Raw genomic sequence first — 18,755 nt, 5'->3', positions numbered from 1 at the left:
ATTCAAGTTTCCAGAGTAGAAACCCTGCTGCCAAGAAAGACTCACAACTCAGCCAAGCAACAGGAATCCTCACCCCATAATTGATCCAACCCTGCTGAAGCCTAAACATGACCCAACTCATAGAACTGGGGAGACAAAATCTCCAAACCAAAAACAAGGCCCCAAGGAAAGATAATCATAGGGGATTCAAAACAGAAATTCTATAACAAAAAAGAAATAGACACATAAAGACATGCACATAAAAGAGGAAGAGGAAGGGGAACCCATTTCAACTGATGAACAACAGCAGGACCTCGGAAAGCATGAGGAAAAAGGCAAAGAAATATTCCCCCAAAATTAAAAATCTCCCAACATAGAGACCCACTGAAATGGAAGTACAGGAATTTCCAGAGAAAGATTATTTAAAAACTGATCATCAAATTGTTCAATGAACTAAAAGAAGAACTAAAGAATGAAATAAGAGAGCATGTACAGGAGAAAAAAAAAAGACCATTTCACTAATACAAAAAGAAAACAATCAGAACTCCTGGAAATAAAAGACATGATGAATCAAATTAAAAACTCACTTGAAAGCATCACCAACATATTAGAGTGTATATAAAACAGAACTTGAGCACTTGTAAACAGAACCTGAGGCCTTGAAAAAACAGGATAAATTTGAGTACAGCAAATACAAGAAAAAAATAAAACATGATCACAATATATAAGAATGCTGGAACAACATCAAGAGAACAAAGTAAGAATCACTGGGATAAAAGAGAACATGGAGATATAAGCTAAAGGGCATTAAGAACATTTTTTAAATGAGACTGTCACAGAAAACATTCGCCATATAAGAAAAGATACAGACACCCATATACAGGAGATGTACTAGACCCAGATAGACCTAACAAGAAGGGAAGTTCTCCAGGACACATCATAATAAAAATGCTCACCACAGAAAATAAGGAAAAAATAATAAAAAGCTGAAATAAAGAACAACATGCACATTTAGAGACAAACCAATTAGACTCACTTCAGACTTCTCTACTCAGACCTTAAAAACAATAAGTGCATGGAACAAAACTTTTCAAGCTCTGAAAGAAAATAACTGCCAACCAAGATTGCTGCACCCATCAAACTTCTTTCATATTTTATGGGGAATAAAAAACCTTCTATGACAAAGAAAAATGAAAAAAATACATGACAACTAAGCATTACAAGACAATGTGAAAACAAATGGCACACAGAAAATCCCAAAAGCAAAACCCAAAATTCCAAAATAAATGAAGATAAATAGAAGACAAATCATCTAAATGAGAAACAAGGCAGAATTAAATATAGGAAAAACAAAAATGGCAGCAAACCATAAGCACAACAACACTAAATATAAAGTTTCAACTTCCCAATTCAAAGACACAGATTTGCAGAATTGGTCAAAAGACCAAGAACCAATCTTTTTTTTTTTTTTTTTTTTTTTTTTGCAAGAAACTCATAGGTAGGGACACTCACAGGCCGAATGTAAAAAGATGGGGAAAAATATTCCATGCAAACTGACTGAAAACAGGCCAGAGTAGCCATATTCATATATGATACAGCTGAATTCAAGCAAAAATTAGTTAAAGGAGGCAATGAGGGGCATTTCATCATAATAAAGGGAACAAAACAACAAGAAGAAATAAGGCTAGTTAATATATATGCCCCAAATTTAATGTACCCAATAACACTTAAAAAATACTCCTAAACATTAAATACTAGAAAGACCTCCATACAATAATACTGGAAAATTTGAACACACCTTTAGCATCAATAGACAGGTTATCAAAGTATAAAATCAATAAAGATATATAGCCAACCCAAATAATAGTATAAATCAAACTGACCTAGCAGAATACTTCACCCCAAAACAATTGAATTTACCTTCTTCTCAGAAACTCATGGAATCTCCTCCAAAATATCATTCTAGATCAAAATGTAAATCTAAGCAAATACCAAAAACGTGATAATACCATGCATCATATCAGACCACAATGGAAATAAAATTATAATGATAGCAAGAAAAAAACAGACCCACACAAACACATGGATATTAAACAACCGTCTTTCGGGAACGGTACTGTAGATTGAAATCAGGGGCACTCAACTACTGAACCACATCCCCAGCCCTATTTTGTATTTTAGAGACAGGGTCTCACAGAGTTGCTTAGCACCTCGCTTTGGCTGAGGCTGGTTTTGAACTTGTGACCCTCCTTTCTGAACCTTCCAAGCTGCTGGGATTATAGGCATGCGACATCTTGCCCAGCAATAAACAACCATCTTTTAAATGAAGAACAGATCAAAGTAGAAATGAGAGAAGAAATCAAGAAATTCTTAGAAACAAATGAACATAAAGATACAACATATAAAAATCTCTGGGATAGTATGAAACAGTACTAAGGGGAAAATTTATTATACTGAGTGCATACATTAAAAATATAGAGGTCCCAAAGAAACTTCTCCCCCTCAAAGCCTTAGAAAACAAAGAAAGAAATTCTAAAATAAGAAGAATACAGGAAATAATAAAGATCAGAGCCAAAATTAATGAAATTGAGAATAAAAAAACAATAAAGGATCAACGCAACAAAGAGCTGGTTCTTTGAAAAGATAAATAAGATTCATAAACCCTTAGTGAAACTACCAAAAGAAAGAGATAGAAGACCCCAAAAATTAGAGATGTCATCAGAAACTATTCAAAAATTATACTACAATAAACAGAAAAATCCACAAGACACTGACTAATTCCTAGACACATGACCTACCCAAATAGAATTAGGAAGATATAGAACACTTTAACAGAACAGTATCAAGTAATTAAATTGGAACAGCAATCAAAAGGCTAAAACAAAAAAAGTGCAAGACCAGATGGACTCTCAGCAGAGTTCTATCAGACCATTAAAAAAACTAACAGTAGTCTTCCTCAAATTACTACATGAAATTGAAAGGAAAACTCCAAGATACATTCTATGAAGCCAGTATAACCTGATACCAAAATGACACAAAAAAACATCACGGAAAGAAAACTAAATACCAATATTGCAAATGCAAAAATCCTTAGTAAAATACTAACAAAATGCATTCAAAAACATATTAGGAAGGATAATACACTATGACCGAGTTGACTTTACTCCAGGAATGTAAGGCTGGTTCAATATACACAAATCAATAAATGTAACTTACCACCTAAAGATCAAGAATCATATAATCACTCAATAGATGCAAAAGAGGCATTTGATAAAATTCAGCAATGATTCATGTTAAAAACAATGGAGAAATTAGGAATAAAAGGAACTTGCCTCAAAATTAATAAGACAGTGTACAAGAAACCCATATGCAACATCATACTAAATGGTGGGAAAAAAAGAAAGCTTTTTCTCTAAAGTGATGAACAAGACAAGGGTGTCCACTCTCACTACTTCTATTCAAAATAGTCCTCAAAATTCCATCAAGAACAATCAGGAAAGAGAAGGAAATTACAAGAATACAATTCTTATAATACAATCAAACTTTCACTTTTTGCCAATGACATGTTACTTTATCTAGAAGACACAAAAAATTCCACCAGAAGACTTCTGGATAAATGAATTTAGCAAAGTGGCACAATACAAGATTAATACACATAAATCAATAACTTTTCTATATTCCAACAGCATGTCAGCTGAGAAAGAAATCAGAAAAACTATCCCCTTTACAATAATCTTTTTTAAAAGCCTGGGAATTAATATAATCAAGGAAGTAAAAGAAGTCTATAATGAACACTATAAAACATTTGAGATAGAAATTGAAGAAGACCTCAGAAGATGGAAAGACCTACCATTTTCTTGGACATGCAAAACTGATAACTTTAAAATGTACATACTACTAAAGTAATATACATATTTAATGAAATTCCCATCAAAATCCAAATAAAATTATTTACAGAATTAGAAAAATTACTTCTTAAATTCATTTGCAAGAATAAGAGACCTCTAATAGCCAAAGCAATTCTGAACAAGAAAAGCAATGCAGGAGGCATCATAATACCCAATCTCAAAATTATACTACAGAGCCACAGTAACAAAGCTAGTATGGTACTGTGATCAAAAGAGACATGAAGATCAATGAAACATAATACAAGACATCAAGATAAACCCAAACACTTATAGTCTGATTCTTGATAAAGGTGCCAAAAATGTTATGTTGGAGAAAAGACAATCTGTTTACCAAATGGTACTTGGAGAACTGGATGTATACATGTAGAAGAATAAAATAAAATCCTTATCTCTCACCCTGAAAAACGCTCAAATCAAAATGGATCAAAGACTTGGTAATTAGACCAGAAACTATGCAATTGTTAGAAGAAAATTAGGGTCAACATGCCATCATATAGGGGCAGGTATCAACTTACTCATTAAGACTCCTAAAGCTTAAGAAATAAAACCAAAACTCAATAATTGGGATGCCATCAAACTAAAAAGCTACCCACCCCCCCCAAAAAAAAAAGAAAAAACAAGTGAATGAAAAGAGAACATTCAGAATGGGAAAAAAAATTACCACCTATTCTTCTGACAGAAGATTAATATCCAGAATATATATAAAAAAATACTTAATGCCAAAAAGCAACCCAATTAATAAATGGGTCAAAGAACTAAACAGAAACTTTTCAAAAGAAGAAATACAAATTGCCAACAAATATATAAAATATGTTCAACATCTCTAGCAATCAGGGAAATGAAGATCAAAACTACACTAAGAATTCATCTCACCCCAATCAGAATGGCAACTATCTAGAACACAAACAACAATAAAGAAATGCTGAGGAGGATATGGGGTAAAAGGTAATATCATGCATTGTTGGTAGAAGCATAAATTAGTATAAGGCAGTGTGGATATTCTTCAAAAACTAAGAATGAAGCCACTATATGAACCAGCTATCCCACTCCTCTATATTTATCTAAAAGAACTAAAGTCATCATACTATAGTGATAAGGCCACTTCAGTGTTTACAGCTGCACAAATCCCAACGGCCAAATTACGGAATCAACTCAGATGCTCACCAACAGATGAATGTATCAGAAAATGTGGCATATATACACAATGGAGTTTTAGGCAGCCATAAGGAAGAATGAGATAATGGCATTTGCTGGTCAATGGATGAAAATGGAGATTATACTAGGTAAAATAAACCATATTCAAATAATCAAGAGCCAAATGCTTTCTCTCATATGTGGAAGCTAGAGCAAAATAAGGAAAAGAAGGTAGCAGGAGAGGAGACTGGCTATCATAAATAGATCAGTGGAATCAAGAAGGAGAACAAGAAAGGACAGGAAAGGGGTAGAAATATGGAAGGAAATAAATAATAGCCTGTTACGTATGTGAATGTACCAAAATGAATACTATATAAAAATAGACATATATAAAATATATATGCAGGTATATGTATATATGAGTGTATATACAATATAATATAATCAAACATAAATAGACCAATGAGTGAAAGGAAGATCACAGAAGAGAGGAAAAGAAGGAGGGAAGGAAAGAGGGAAGGGACACAGGAAGGGGGAAATGGGCAATGATATCAAATTCCTTCTGTGTACTGTTTTGTTAAAATTAACCCAAATACTATGTATAATTATAATGCTCTAAAAAGCAATATGAAAAGAAAAGACTACAAGAACCATGACCAAAATATATAAGAACTCTGGGGTAACATTAAGAGACCAAATTTTAAAATAATTGGAATCAAACAGGGTACTGAGAAGCAGGCTAATGGAATGGATGCCCTTTTCAGGGAAATAAAAACAGAAAGTTTCCCAAACCTTGAGAAGGAGATGGAAATATTCAGAACCCTAAATAGACAAGATTAAAAAAAAAACCTCCCATGACACATTATAATTAAAATACCTAATATAAAAATCAAGGATAAAATTTTTAAAGCCTCCAGAGAAAACAACAGGCTACATTTGTCGAGGCAAGCCAAACATATTTGCTTCTGATTTCTTAGCACAAACCCTAACTTCCAGAAGGTCATGTAATGATGTGCTCCAAACCCTGAAGGAAAATAACTGTCAACCAAGACTGCTAGATCCAGCAAAATTATCCTTCAGAATCAATGATGGAATAAAAATCTTCAAAGATAAGCAAAATCTAAAAGAATTCATGAATATTAAGCCAGCACTATAGGAAATATTAAGGAATACTAAATAAAGAAGAAATCAAAATCAAACTCCTGATTTCACAAATGGACAAAAACTATTTGAAGGATAGATAAGCAAATAAGAAATAAGACCAAACTAAACATCAGAAATAAGATTAAATGGCAGGAATTGATAAACATCTCTCTATAATAGCATTGAGTGTAAATAGTACCAATTAGTCAATTAAAAGATATGCTGGCATAGTGATTTAAAAAACAAAACCCAACCATCTGTTATTTGAAAGAGACTCACTCCACTAGCAAAGATAGCCAGAGACTGAAAGTGAAGTAATGTAAATTCACACACTATGCATATAGAGCCTGAAAACAAGCAGCAGTAGCTACTTTCCGATCCAACAAAGCAAAACTCTAATCAAAGTAAATCAGAAGAGACAAAGAAGGTCACTTCATTCTGGCAAACTGAAGACTCCCAAAAATAAGACATAATAATAGTAAACATTTATGCCCCAAACATCAGTCCATCTACTACATAAAACAGACACTAATCAACAAAGACTCAGACTCTAGTACAATAATATTGAGGAATTTCAGCATACCTCTGTCACCAATAAATATGTCATCCAGACAAAAACTCATTAAAGACCCCTCAGACCTAAAAAAATATTATAAATCAAATGACTTAACAGAAGTCTATAGAATATTTCATCCAACCATAGCTGAATTCATTTTCTTCTCAGGGGTTCCTAGAAACTTCCTCAAAATAGACCACAATTTATCCTACAAAGCAACACTTAGCAAATACCAATAGTTAGAGATCACTTCTAACATCTTATGTGATGATCCTGGAGTAAAATTATAAATCAACATCCAAAAAAACTCCAGGAATATTATATAAACAAATGGAGACTGAACAGTAATATAATATTGAATGATGGATTGGTGATAGAAGATATCAGGGGAGAAATTTAAAAATTCTTAGAATTGAATGATAATAGTGATACAACCTACCATAATATCTGGGACACTATGGAGTTGGTTCTAAGAGGAAAAGTTATAGTTATGACTGCCTACATGAGAAAATCAGAAGATCCCAAATAAATAACCTAGTGATTCACCTCAAGGTCCTAGAAAAAAAAAACAGAAACCAATTCCAAAATCAGTAAAAGAAAAGAAATAATTAAAATCAGAACAAAAATCAATGAAATAGAAAGTTAAAAAATGCAAAGGATCAATGAAATAGAGAATAAGATAATAAAACATCAAATCAACAAAATTAAGAGTGTTGTTTGAAAAAATAAGCTAGATAAACCCATAGCCAACTACCCACACATTTATAAAATTAGAGATGAAGAAGAAGAAATCATTACAGACATCACAGAAATCTAGGACTATATTAAAAAGACTTTACTGAAACTTATACTTTAATAAATTGAAAAACATAGATTAAACTGCTACATTTCTAGACATAAAATTCCATCAAGAAGATGTAGAGGGCTGGGGCTCAGTGGTAGAGAGCTTGCCTTACATGTGTGAAGCACTGGGTTCAATCCTCAGCACCACATAAAAATAAATAAATAAAGATAAGATTCTCAACTGAATTCTACTAGACCTTTAAACAAGAACTAATAATGTCAATGCTCCTCAAATTATTTTGTGAACCTGAAAGGGTTATTTTAGTAAGCTTTTCATCACTGTTCCCAAAATACTTGACATGAAAAAATTAGAAAAGGACAAATTTATTTCGGTCACATGGCTTCAGAGGGTCTCAAGTCTATAGACAGCCAATTCCATTGCTCTGGGCCCAAGGTAAGACAGAACAAGCAGAGGAAAGCTGCTCAGCTCACTCCTGAGTCAGAGAAAGAGAAAGAAAATGGAGCCATAGCGAACATGGATTTTTGCAGAGTATAACCCCTTTGACCTATTCCTCCAGTAAGGACCCACCTGTCAACAGTTACAACCTACTTCATTCAAACTAAGATGGACTAATTAGGTTAGAGCTCTCACAATCCAATCATTTTCCTGCTGAACATTCCTGAGTTAATTTAAGCAATAAAAGTGAAACACTTCCAAATTCATTCTACAAAACCAGTATCACCCTGATAATCAAATCAGATAAGGACACATCAAGAAAAAAACAATATTCCTAATAAACTTAGATGCAAAAAATTAGTAAATCATATTCAACAACATATTAAGAAGACTGTACATCATGATCAATTTGGTTTCATTCCAGGGAAGCAAGGATAATTTAACATACATAAATCAATAAATGTCATTCACCACATAAATAGAATTAAGGACAAAAAAATAAGTTATCTTGATAAAGAGAAAGCCTTTGACAAAATTCAGCACCCACTTGTGTTTAAAATGCTGAAGAAACTAGCAACAGAAGAAACTTACCCAACATCATTAAGGCTATAAAGACAAACCCAAAGCCAACATCAGTGATTAGGAAAAAACAGAAAGCATTTCCTTTAAAATCCAGAACAAAAAACAACACAACAACAACAATAACAAAAAAACAATGTCTGTTGTCACCACTCCTAGTCAATACAGTACTAGAAATTCTAGCCAGAACAATCAGGCAAGAAAAGAAAATAAAGTGGATAAAAATGGAAAAGTAAGAATACAAATTGTCACTGATTATAAATGATAGGACTCTATACTTAGAAGATTCAAACAGCTCCAACAGAAGACTGCTAGAACTAATAAATTTAGCAAAGTAGCAGGTAAAAATCCCGCTCATAATAGCTTCAAAAAAAATATCTAGGAAAAAATCTAACCACCAAGATGAAAGACTTCTACAATGAAAACTGTAGAACACTGAATAAAGATATTGATGAAAACACAAGATGAAGAAAAGATTTTCCATCTTGGATAGGCAGAATTAATATTGTTAAAATGGCCATATTAGCAAAAGTAATAGACAACTTCAATGCAATCCCCATCAAAATGCCAATGATATCCTCACAGAACTAGGGGGAAAAAAGTCCTAAAATTACTTTGAAATTGCCACAGCAATTCTAAACTCACCCAAAAAGCAATGCTGGAGACATCACAATACTCATGCTAAGTTAAATACGCCAGAATCAGAAAGTCAAGATTCCAATGTTTTCTCTCATATGCAGAAGCTAGAATAAAATAAGGGGAAAAACAGGATTGGGAAATTCCATAAAAATTTTAGAAATATTAATGGAGTAGAGAAAAGTAATGGGAGAAGGGAAAAGGGATAAGAAAAGATTGGGGATGGAGGTAAAATTAACCCAATTATGCCATGTACATATATGAATATACCACAGTAAATTCTACCTTTATGTATACCTATAAAGCACTAATCACAAAAACAATAAATAGAAGGAAGACCAGTAGAATAGAGGAAGGGGAAAAGGAGGAGAGGATGGAAAGAGGAAGTACTGGGGATTGAAAAGGAATAAATTACACCCTATGCTTATATGATTATGTAAAAATGAACCCCTATTATGTGTGACTCTACTGTAGTCATTAAAATATTAAAAAATAAATTGGGGTCTGGGGCTGTAGCTAAGTGGCAAAGCACTTGCCTAGCATTTGTGAGGCACTGGGTTCGATTCTCAGAACCACATAAAAAAATAAAAAAAAATAAAGGCATGCTGTCCATCTACAACTATAAAAGATTTTTTAATATTTAAATAAATAAATTTTAAATTAAATTTATTTAAAATTTATAAGGAAAAATTAATTTTAAATTTTTAAAATCAATATTAATTAGATTTCCTATATACAAAAATAAATTTGCTGATAAAAAATCAGAAAAACAATCTCACAATTTTAGCAGAGAGTTAATTAAACCACACAATTTCAGAGGGTTAATTAAACCACACAATTTCAGAAGTACATTTGCCTAAAGTGAAGAAATTAATGGAATCTAATCTGACAAAAAGAGCTCTGACACTGTTTAGGGTAATGAGATTTAGCTTCTTCATTTTCACCAGTTTATCAAACAACTACAAAGACAAATCACAAAATAATTACTTCACAGAGCCTAAACAACTGATTTACATGGAAAAGAAGTGAAAAATAGGTATGAGGTTCTGAGTACTTCCCCTTAACTATAAAATGAAATTTTAGTTACCCTGCTGGAGAAGCCACATGAACAGATACCCTGAGAGTACATGGAGAAACCCAATTAACATATATTGGTGGTACACCTGAGAAGAGATCTCCAACCATCCATGCCAAGATGCCAAAAAAATACTCTCGGATATTCTGGCCAGTTGAGATCCCAGATGACTATAGCTACAAGATGACCTCACAGGTATCCAAACAGCCACCCAGCTGACTCTCAAACTACAAAATCATGAAGAGATAAAATGTTAGTTTAATCCATTACATTCTATTGTACTTGTTATTTAACAATAGATTAAACAATTATGTTTAATATTTTAAAGGTATTATCACTCATGTTTCCCTTAATACCGTTTTTAAACAAAACACTGTGAATCAATTTTATATATCAATCACAAACATATAATAACTTCAATGACCACAGTGATCCCCAAGTACTAGTACTGGAAGCAAAGTAGAGGAGTGGCCAAGATCAAATATTACTAAGAATAAATTTATAACATGTAATAGCACAAATTAAAGCTTTCTACTCATTTATAAGAGTTCTTATTTATTCAAGTGCTAACCTTTTTGGAAATTCAAGCAAGATTTTAAAAATAAAATACAAATAGAAACTATTCCCATGTAAGCATTCTTAAGACAAAATTAACACCTAAAGTGTAGCTCAAAATCAGAAATAGAAGGGGAAAAATTACCTATTGAGCTGCGGTTCTCAACCGGGAGCAATTTTGCCCCCATAATACATTTGGCAATACCTGGATTGCTTTTTCACTGTCACAACATAGGGGTAGATAGTTACTGGCATCCAGTAGATAGAAACCATACATGCTGATAAATATCTTAACTACACAAGATAGCCTCCTACAGCAAAGAGTTGACTAGCCCAACATGTTAGTCGTGCCAAGAATGAGAAAACTGATTATAAGAAATTAAAACATGAAGATATTGTTTCACTATAATTATTACCAAAGAAACCAACAACTCGGTGTTCAAAGAGAATAGAATTATGCATTTCCAGGTAAATGGATGGAGTTGAAGAATATCATGCTAAATGAAGCAAGCCAATCCCAAAAAAACCAAAAGACCAAATGTTCTCTCTGATAAGTGGATGCTGATCCATATGAGGGGAAGGGGCATAAGAAAAATGGAAGAACTTTGAATGGGCAAAACGGATGGTGGGGTTGAGACGCGGGATGGGAGTAGGAAAGATGATGGAATGAGACGGACATCATTATCATAAGTACATGTATGACTGCATGAATGGTGCAACTCTACATCATGTACAACCAGAGAAATGAAAAGTTGTGTACCACTGGTGTACAATGAATCTAAATGCATTCTGCTGTCATGTATAACTACTAAGAACAAATTCTTAAAAAAAGAAAGAAACTAATAAAACAATTTCACTGGCAAAACTGATGGTTAAAACTTGGGACAATTTTTTAATGAAAATAATGTGATAATTTTTTATTTATTTTGTTACTTATCTACATAAGAAAAAGCATAATACAGTGAGTATTAAAATACAGAAACAAGAAAATGAATAATATTAATTATATGAAAGAATTAAGCAGAAAGAATGTTTTACAAATGCATTATACTGAAGAAGAATGTTCCTAATGGTATTATAACTGCTAATTAAAATATATTTTATTTAATCAAATTACCAATTATAAAAACACATAAAACCTAGAACACAAAATTAGTATTATACACCAATATCTCATTTAGATTCAAATTTAACAAGAATATCAGGATCAACCAATGTCTAATTAGACATTATTTGACTTTTTTTAAATTTGGTATTAGTAGAAATAAATTCATCTAACTAGTCACATTATTATTTTGGCATTGCCTGGATTGCTTCAAATTCCAAGGAACTAGTCCTATAAATAATTCAATTTACTTTTTGTCAAATATTTGAAGGAAAAACAATTTAAAACTTAAATAGGCCTGCCTCTTCAAGATAAGTTTTATAACTATGATCACATTTGCATTTTCTGTCCTTTCAGAAAAATTATTTTAATATTCCTGAATCAGAGAAAAGTCTGGTACAGTTCTGTAGAGGAAAAATATGTTTGTGGCCACTATAAAAGACTTAAGAGATAGATCAGTAAGAGTTGTTATTTTACCAAACATACTTAGACATCTCCCTTTGGAATTAAAAAAGCTAACAAACATTTCATTACCTTTACATTTGGCTTCTTTGTTGATACTCCTCTGTACCAACCTAAAAGAAAGCATACAAAGGATATTAAAATCATATTTTTTGTCTTTTTTGTAAGAGACTGAATATAATATTTTTAGAAAAAATAAATTAATACAAGATTTCCTTTACATACCAGCATAAATTCATTAGGATCTAGAGTTACCCTAGTAACTTCCTTCAAAAGGAATAATTTTATTGTTACTACAGTCCAATTTTCATCACAGGGTGCACACCCCTTTTAATGAATAAGAAACAGGAATTATACGTAACTCTACTGCACCAAAAAATCCCAGATAAATATATTAGAGGCAAAGAAATTCCAAAAACATTGAGTAGTTTTGTTGTAAACAGGAGTATAACACAGACTTTCATTTCCTGAACTCATTCAATCTTATATGCAGTATACTACACTACTCTCATTTCTTTGCCTTCTAGTTATTAAAGGCATCATCCCTAACATTCCAGGTACTTACTTATTACTTTTCCTCTCCCCCGCCCTCACTTAACTCCTTTAAGCATTCATACATAGCAATGCTAACAAGATTTCCAATTACGTGATACAAACAATTTTCAGGGAAAAGAAAATTGTATTACCACATTTTCTCAATGCCAAGCTATCATCTTTTTTGTTTGGCTTTTGTTTTGGGGGGGTACTGGGGACTGAACTCAGGGGCAACCACTGAGCCACATCCACTCAACCACTGAGCCACATCCCAGCCTAGTTTGTATTTTATTTAGAGACAGGGTCTCACTGAGTTGCTTAGCACCTTGCCATTGCTGAGGTTGGCTTTGAACTTGCAATCTTCCCCTGTCTGCTTACAAGCCCCTAGGATTACAGGAATACGCCACCATGCCCAGCAATTCCAATCAGTTCTTTTCAGAGCTCTGCTATGGTTTCACTAATAGGGTTTAAGAAAGCAGTTCCTGCATTTAGGAGGGCAAGACAAGAGCTGTATGTTTAAAGGAGGAAGATGGAGAAAAAGGAGTAAAGATTATTAATAACAGCTAATATTACATAAAACTTATTGATCTTTTTTTTTCTTTTATTGGTACCAGGAATTGAACTCAGAGGCACTTAACCACTCAGTCATTTTTTTTCTTTTTTTTTTTTTTTTTTGAGAGAGAGAGAGAGAGAGAGAGAGATTTTTTAATATTTATTTTTTTTAGTTTTTCGGTTGACACAACATCTTTTTGTTTGTATGTGGTGCTGAGGCCGCACGCATGCCAGGCTAGCACGCTACTGTTTGAGCCACATCCCCAGCCCCTCAGTTTTTATTTTGAGACAGGTTCTCCCTAAGTTGCTTAGGACCTCATTAAGTTACTGAGGCTGGCCTTGAACTTGTAATCCTCATGTCTCAGCCTCCCAAGCCTTTTATACTGAAATTGAAAGCTTATTCTCTGTATTCGGTTTAAGTCTTGTAACAAAACTATGAGGAAAAGAATCAATTACTTCTCCCCTGAAACAATAAAAGAAAAGAAACCTTCCTTTCTTTATAGGGCAACTGCTGAGATAATAAATTTCATTAACTCATTTTACACATTAAATTTCAATTTATTTTCTTAAAAAGTGACATTTTTTTCAATATGATAACTTTACAGATAATTAAGAAACATAATGACATCAGAATGATTTGCAGAGTAAGGCTCTCCAAAAAGCCCCTTTTCAATAAAGTCACAAGAATACTACAAAGCTACTGTAGTTAAGGCAGTGGGCTACTAATGAAAGAATGGGCAAAATGATCTATAGGATTAAACAGAGCATCCAGAAATAGCCCAACATAAACTGATCTTTGACAAAGGGGCAAAAGAAATACAATGGGTGGGGGGGAAGCAATGTTTTCAACAAATGGTGCTACAACAACTACACATACCCACACAAAAAATAAATGTGGATACATACCATATACCAGTCACAAAAACTAACTCAAAATGTATCATAGATATCAATGTAAAATGTAAAACCACAAAACTCCCAGATAATAACAGGAGAAAATCTAGGTGACAACTGGGTATGGTGATGACTTTTTAGATATAAAAATCAAAGGCATGATTCACAAATTCTTTAGTAATTGGACTATATGATAACTAAAAAGTCTGCTCTGTGAAAGAAACTATCAAGAGAATGAGAAGACAAACCACTAATTAGGAGAAAATGTTTATAAAACACACATCTGATAAAGGACTGTTAGCCAAAATACACAAAGAACCCTTAAAATTCAACATATAAGAAAATACACAATTCAATTTAAAAACAGGTAAAATACCTGAACAGACACCTCACCAAGACACCACACAACTATGGCAATAAGAATATGGGGGTGGGGGTAGCTCTTAAACATTGAGATACCACTACTCACCTATAAGAATGGCCCAAATCAGGAAATACTGACACCACCCAATGCTGTTGAGGATGTAGAACAACAGGAACTTTCATTCATTGTTGAGAATGCAAAATGGTAAAGGCACTTTGGAAGACAACTTGAAGGTTTCTTAAACAACTAAACATAATCTTACAATAGGATCAGCAATTCACTCCTTGATATTTACCCAAATGTGTTGAAAACATATGTGCACATACACACACAGAAAAAAAACTACAAATGGGTATTTACAGGATCATAATTGCCAAAACCTGAAAGTAACCAATATGTACTTTTTAGTAGGTGAATTTCCATAAACTATGGTACATCAACATCAATATAAAGGAAAGTTATAATGTGATATAAATATGCAACTTATTAAGCAATGAAAAGATATGTAGGAACCTTAAATGTGTATTGTTCATGCCCTTAATACTATGTACTGGGGAAGAAACCGTGACCATTCTCCCTGACCCACTTCTCCTGATCCGTGGAAAGCTCTAATCTAAGATTTAAAAAACTTTTTTTCATCTTCATGAGATGCTACCATAATGAATGAGGGTTATGAGAACCGTACACAGTGAACATCAGTCATCCATTTTCCTTTTGTTGTTAACATGTATTATTGTACATGTCAATGAGGTTCAGTATGATAATTTTATACATGAACATAGCATGCACTGACCAAATCCAACCTCCCTTTTTTAACCTTCCCACAACAGAGATTTCCAATCTCTAGTTGACCCTATTCTACTTTCAGGTTGACGTTAGCTTCCATATTTGAGAACATGCAGAATTTGTCTTTCTGTGGCTTGTTTCATTTAACATTATATTTTCCAGTTCCACACATTTTACTGCAAATGACAGGATTTCATTCTTCTTTATGGCTAAATAACATTCCACTGAATATAGGTGCCATATTTTCTTTATCCATCCATCTGTTGATGGGTACCCAGGCTGATTACATATCTTAGTTATTGTGAATATCACATCAATAAACATTGGCATACAGGTATCTTCTTGGTATGCTGGTTTCATCCCTTTTGGACATATAGCTAGCAGTGAGACACCTGGACTGTATTGTATTATAGTTCTATTTTTAGTGTTTTGAGGAACTGCCATAATGATTAATTCACATTTCTACCAACCATTTTCTGTTTTTAGTAACAAAAAATGTTGTTATGTAATTATGTTCTGTCTCCATGATTGTTAATGATATATGGGCATTTTTCATATATTTATTGACCATTTGTATTTCCTCCTTTTATAAGGGCATATTCACTCATTTGTCATCTTCCCTATTTGGTTTATTTGGGTTTTTGTTGTTACTTTCTTTGAGTTCCTTATATATTCTAGATATTAGCCATTTGTCAGATGAAGAGTTGTCAAATATTTTCTCAAATTCACTGTTAATTGTTTAGTGTACATAAGCTTTTTAGCTTGATGTCATCCCACATGCCAATTTTCCTCTTGTTTCTGCACTTTGGGGGTTCTATCAAGAAAATCATTGCCTGTTCCAATGTCTTAAAGTATATCACTTATGTCTTCTTCCAGTAGTTTCAGACGTTCTAGTCTTGATAGATTTTGAGTACATTTTTATACACAGTAAAAGAGAAAGGTAAAGTTTCAATCTTCTGTATGTGCATATCCCATTTTTCTGACATCATTTAAGAGGATATAATTTTTCTAAAGTACTTTTGGCCTCTGTGGGGGAATCATTTGTCCATAAAAGAATGAGTTTACTTCTGGGCTTTCTATTATGTTCCAATGGTGTACATGTAAGTTTTTGTACTATATCTGGCTGTTTTTCTAACTGTGGCTCTGTATGTCTTAAAATAAGGTATTGTGATACCTCTAGTTTTATTAATCTGTTCAAGATAACCTTGGCAATCCACAGTCTTTTATGCTCTCATGTAAATCTTAGTCATTGTTTTCTAGTTCTATTAAGAATATCACTGGTATTTTGATAAGGAAGATACTGCATACGTAGATTCACTTTGAGAAGTACAGACATTTTAACACTATTAATTCTTCTAATAAATTAACAAGGAAGGTCTTCCATTTTTTAATATCTTCTTCAACTTTTTTTCTTTGTTTTTTTAATTCATTTAAATTTTTTCTAATTAGTTTTACATGACAGTAGAATGCACTTGGACAACTGTACATAAATGGAGCACAATTTCTCATTCCTCTGGCTGTACATGGATGCAAAGTCATACCAATAGTATAATCATACACGTATCCAAGGTAATAATGTCTGTCTCATACTACCAACCTTCCCATCCCCATGGTCCCTTCTCTCCCCTCATCCATTCTTTCCTACCTGCCTCCCACCAGCAACTATGGATCAGCATCCACTTATCAGACAAAACTTTTGGCCTTCGTTTTTTTTTTTTGGAATGGTTTATTTCACTTAAGATATTTTCTAGTTTCATCCATTTACCTGCAAATGCCATAATTTCATTCTTGTTCAAGGCTGACTAATATTCCATTGTGGATATGTACCACATTTTCTTTATCCATTCATTTGTTGAAGGAAACCTAGGTTGATTCCATAGTTTAGCTACTGTGAATTGAGCTGCTATAAACAAATATTGATGTGGCTATGTCACTGTAGTACGCTGTTTTTAAGTCCTTTGGGTAGGAACCAAGGAGTGTAGCTGGGTCAAATGGTGGATCCAAGTTTTCTGGGGAATCACCATACACCTTTCCATAGTGGTTGTACCAATTTGCAGAGCCAGGTGTGAGTGTAACAGTATCTTTTTTCCCACATCCTTGGCAACACATAATATTGCTTATATTCTTGATACTTGCCATTCTAACAGGAGTAAGATGAAATTTTAGAGTAGTTCTGATTTGGTTTGTATTCTTCTTCTGTGAAGGGACTGTTCAGTTCCTTAGACCATTTATTGACTGGGTTATTTATTTTTTTGTTGTTAAGTGTTTTGAGTTCTTCATATATCCTGGAGATTAATGCTGTATCTGAAGTGCATGTGATACAGATTTTCTCCCATTCTGTGGACTCTCTCTTCACGTTCTTGTTTCCTTTGCTGAGAAGCAGCTTTTTAGTTTGATACCATCCCATTTATTGATTCTTAATTTTATTCTTGAACTTGAGGAGCCTCATTAAAGAAGTCAGATCTTAAGTTGACATGATGAAGATTTGGGCCTACTTTTTCTTCTACTATGCACAGAGTCTCTGGTCTAGTGCCTAAGACTTTGATCCATTTTGAGTTGATTTTTCTGCAGGGTGAGAGATAAAGGTTTAATTTCATTTTGCTACATATAGATTTCCAGTTTTCCCAGCACCATTTGTTGAAGAGGCTATCTTTTCTCCAATGTATGTTTTTGGCACATTTGCCTAGTATAAGATAGCTATATATGTGTGAGATTTTCTCCATGTCTTCTATTTTGTATCATTGGTCTACATGTCTATTTGGTGCCAATACCATGCCATTTTTGTTACTATTGCTCTATATTCTAGTTTAAGGTCTGCTGTTGTGATGCCTCTTGCTTCACTCTTCTTGCTAAGGATTGCTTTGGCTATTCTGGGTCTATTATTTTTCCAAATGAATATCATTATTGCCTTTTTTAGTTCTATAAAAAATGTCATTGGTATTTGAATAGAAACTGCATTAAATCTGTAAAACACTTTTGGTAGTATGGCCATTTTAACACTATTAATTCTGTCTATCCAAGAGCATGGGAGATATTTCTATCTCCTAAGGTCTTCTTAAATTTCTTTCTTTGGTGTTCAGTTGTAGATGCCTTTCACATCTTTTGTTCAGATTAATTCCAAGTATTTTATTTTTAGGCTATTTTGAATGGGATAGTTTTCCTAATTTCTCTTTCAGAGGGTTCATCACTGATGTATACAAATTCATTTGATTTATGTGTATTAATTTTATATTTGCTACTTTGTTGAATTCAT

General features: G+C 33.1%; 1 protein-coding gene across 1 annotated transcript in view; it reads right to left on the bottom strand.

Moving 5' to 3' along the window:
• Positions 1-18,755, bottom strand: part of Dock3 (dedicator of cytokinesis 3) — a 656,066-nt gene that overhangs the window by 448,501 nt on the left and 188,810 nt on the right. The window contains exon 3 of the mRNA XM_077793451.1: positions 12,445-12,485. Within this exon, the coding sequence (XP_077649577.1) occupies positions 12,445-12,485 (41 nt within the window). The remainder of the gene's footprint in view (positions 1-12,444; positions 12,486-18,755) is intronic.

The sequence above is a fragment of the Urocitellus parryii genome, chromosome 2 (genome assembly GCF_045843805.1).
Source record: "Urocitellus parryii isolate mUroPar1 chromosome 2, mUroPar1.hap1, whole genome shotgun sequence".
NCBI classification, from domain to species: Eukaryota; Metazoa; Chordata; class Mammalia; order Rodentia; family Sciuridae; genus Urocitellus; species Urocitellus parryii.
The sequence above is the reverse complement of the archived record's forward strand: the minus strand, read 5'-3'. Positions and strand labels throughout refer to the sequence as shown.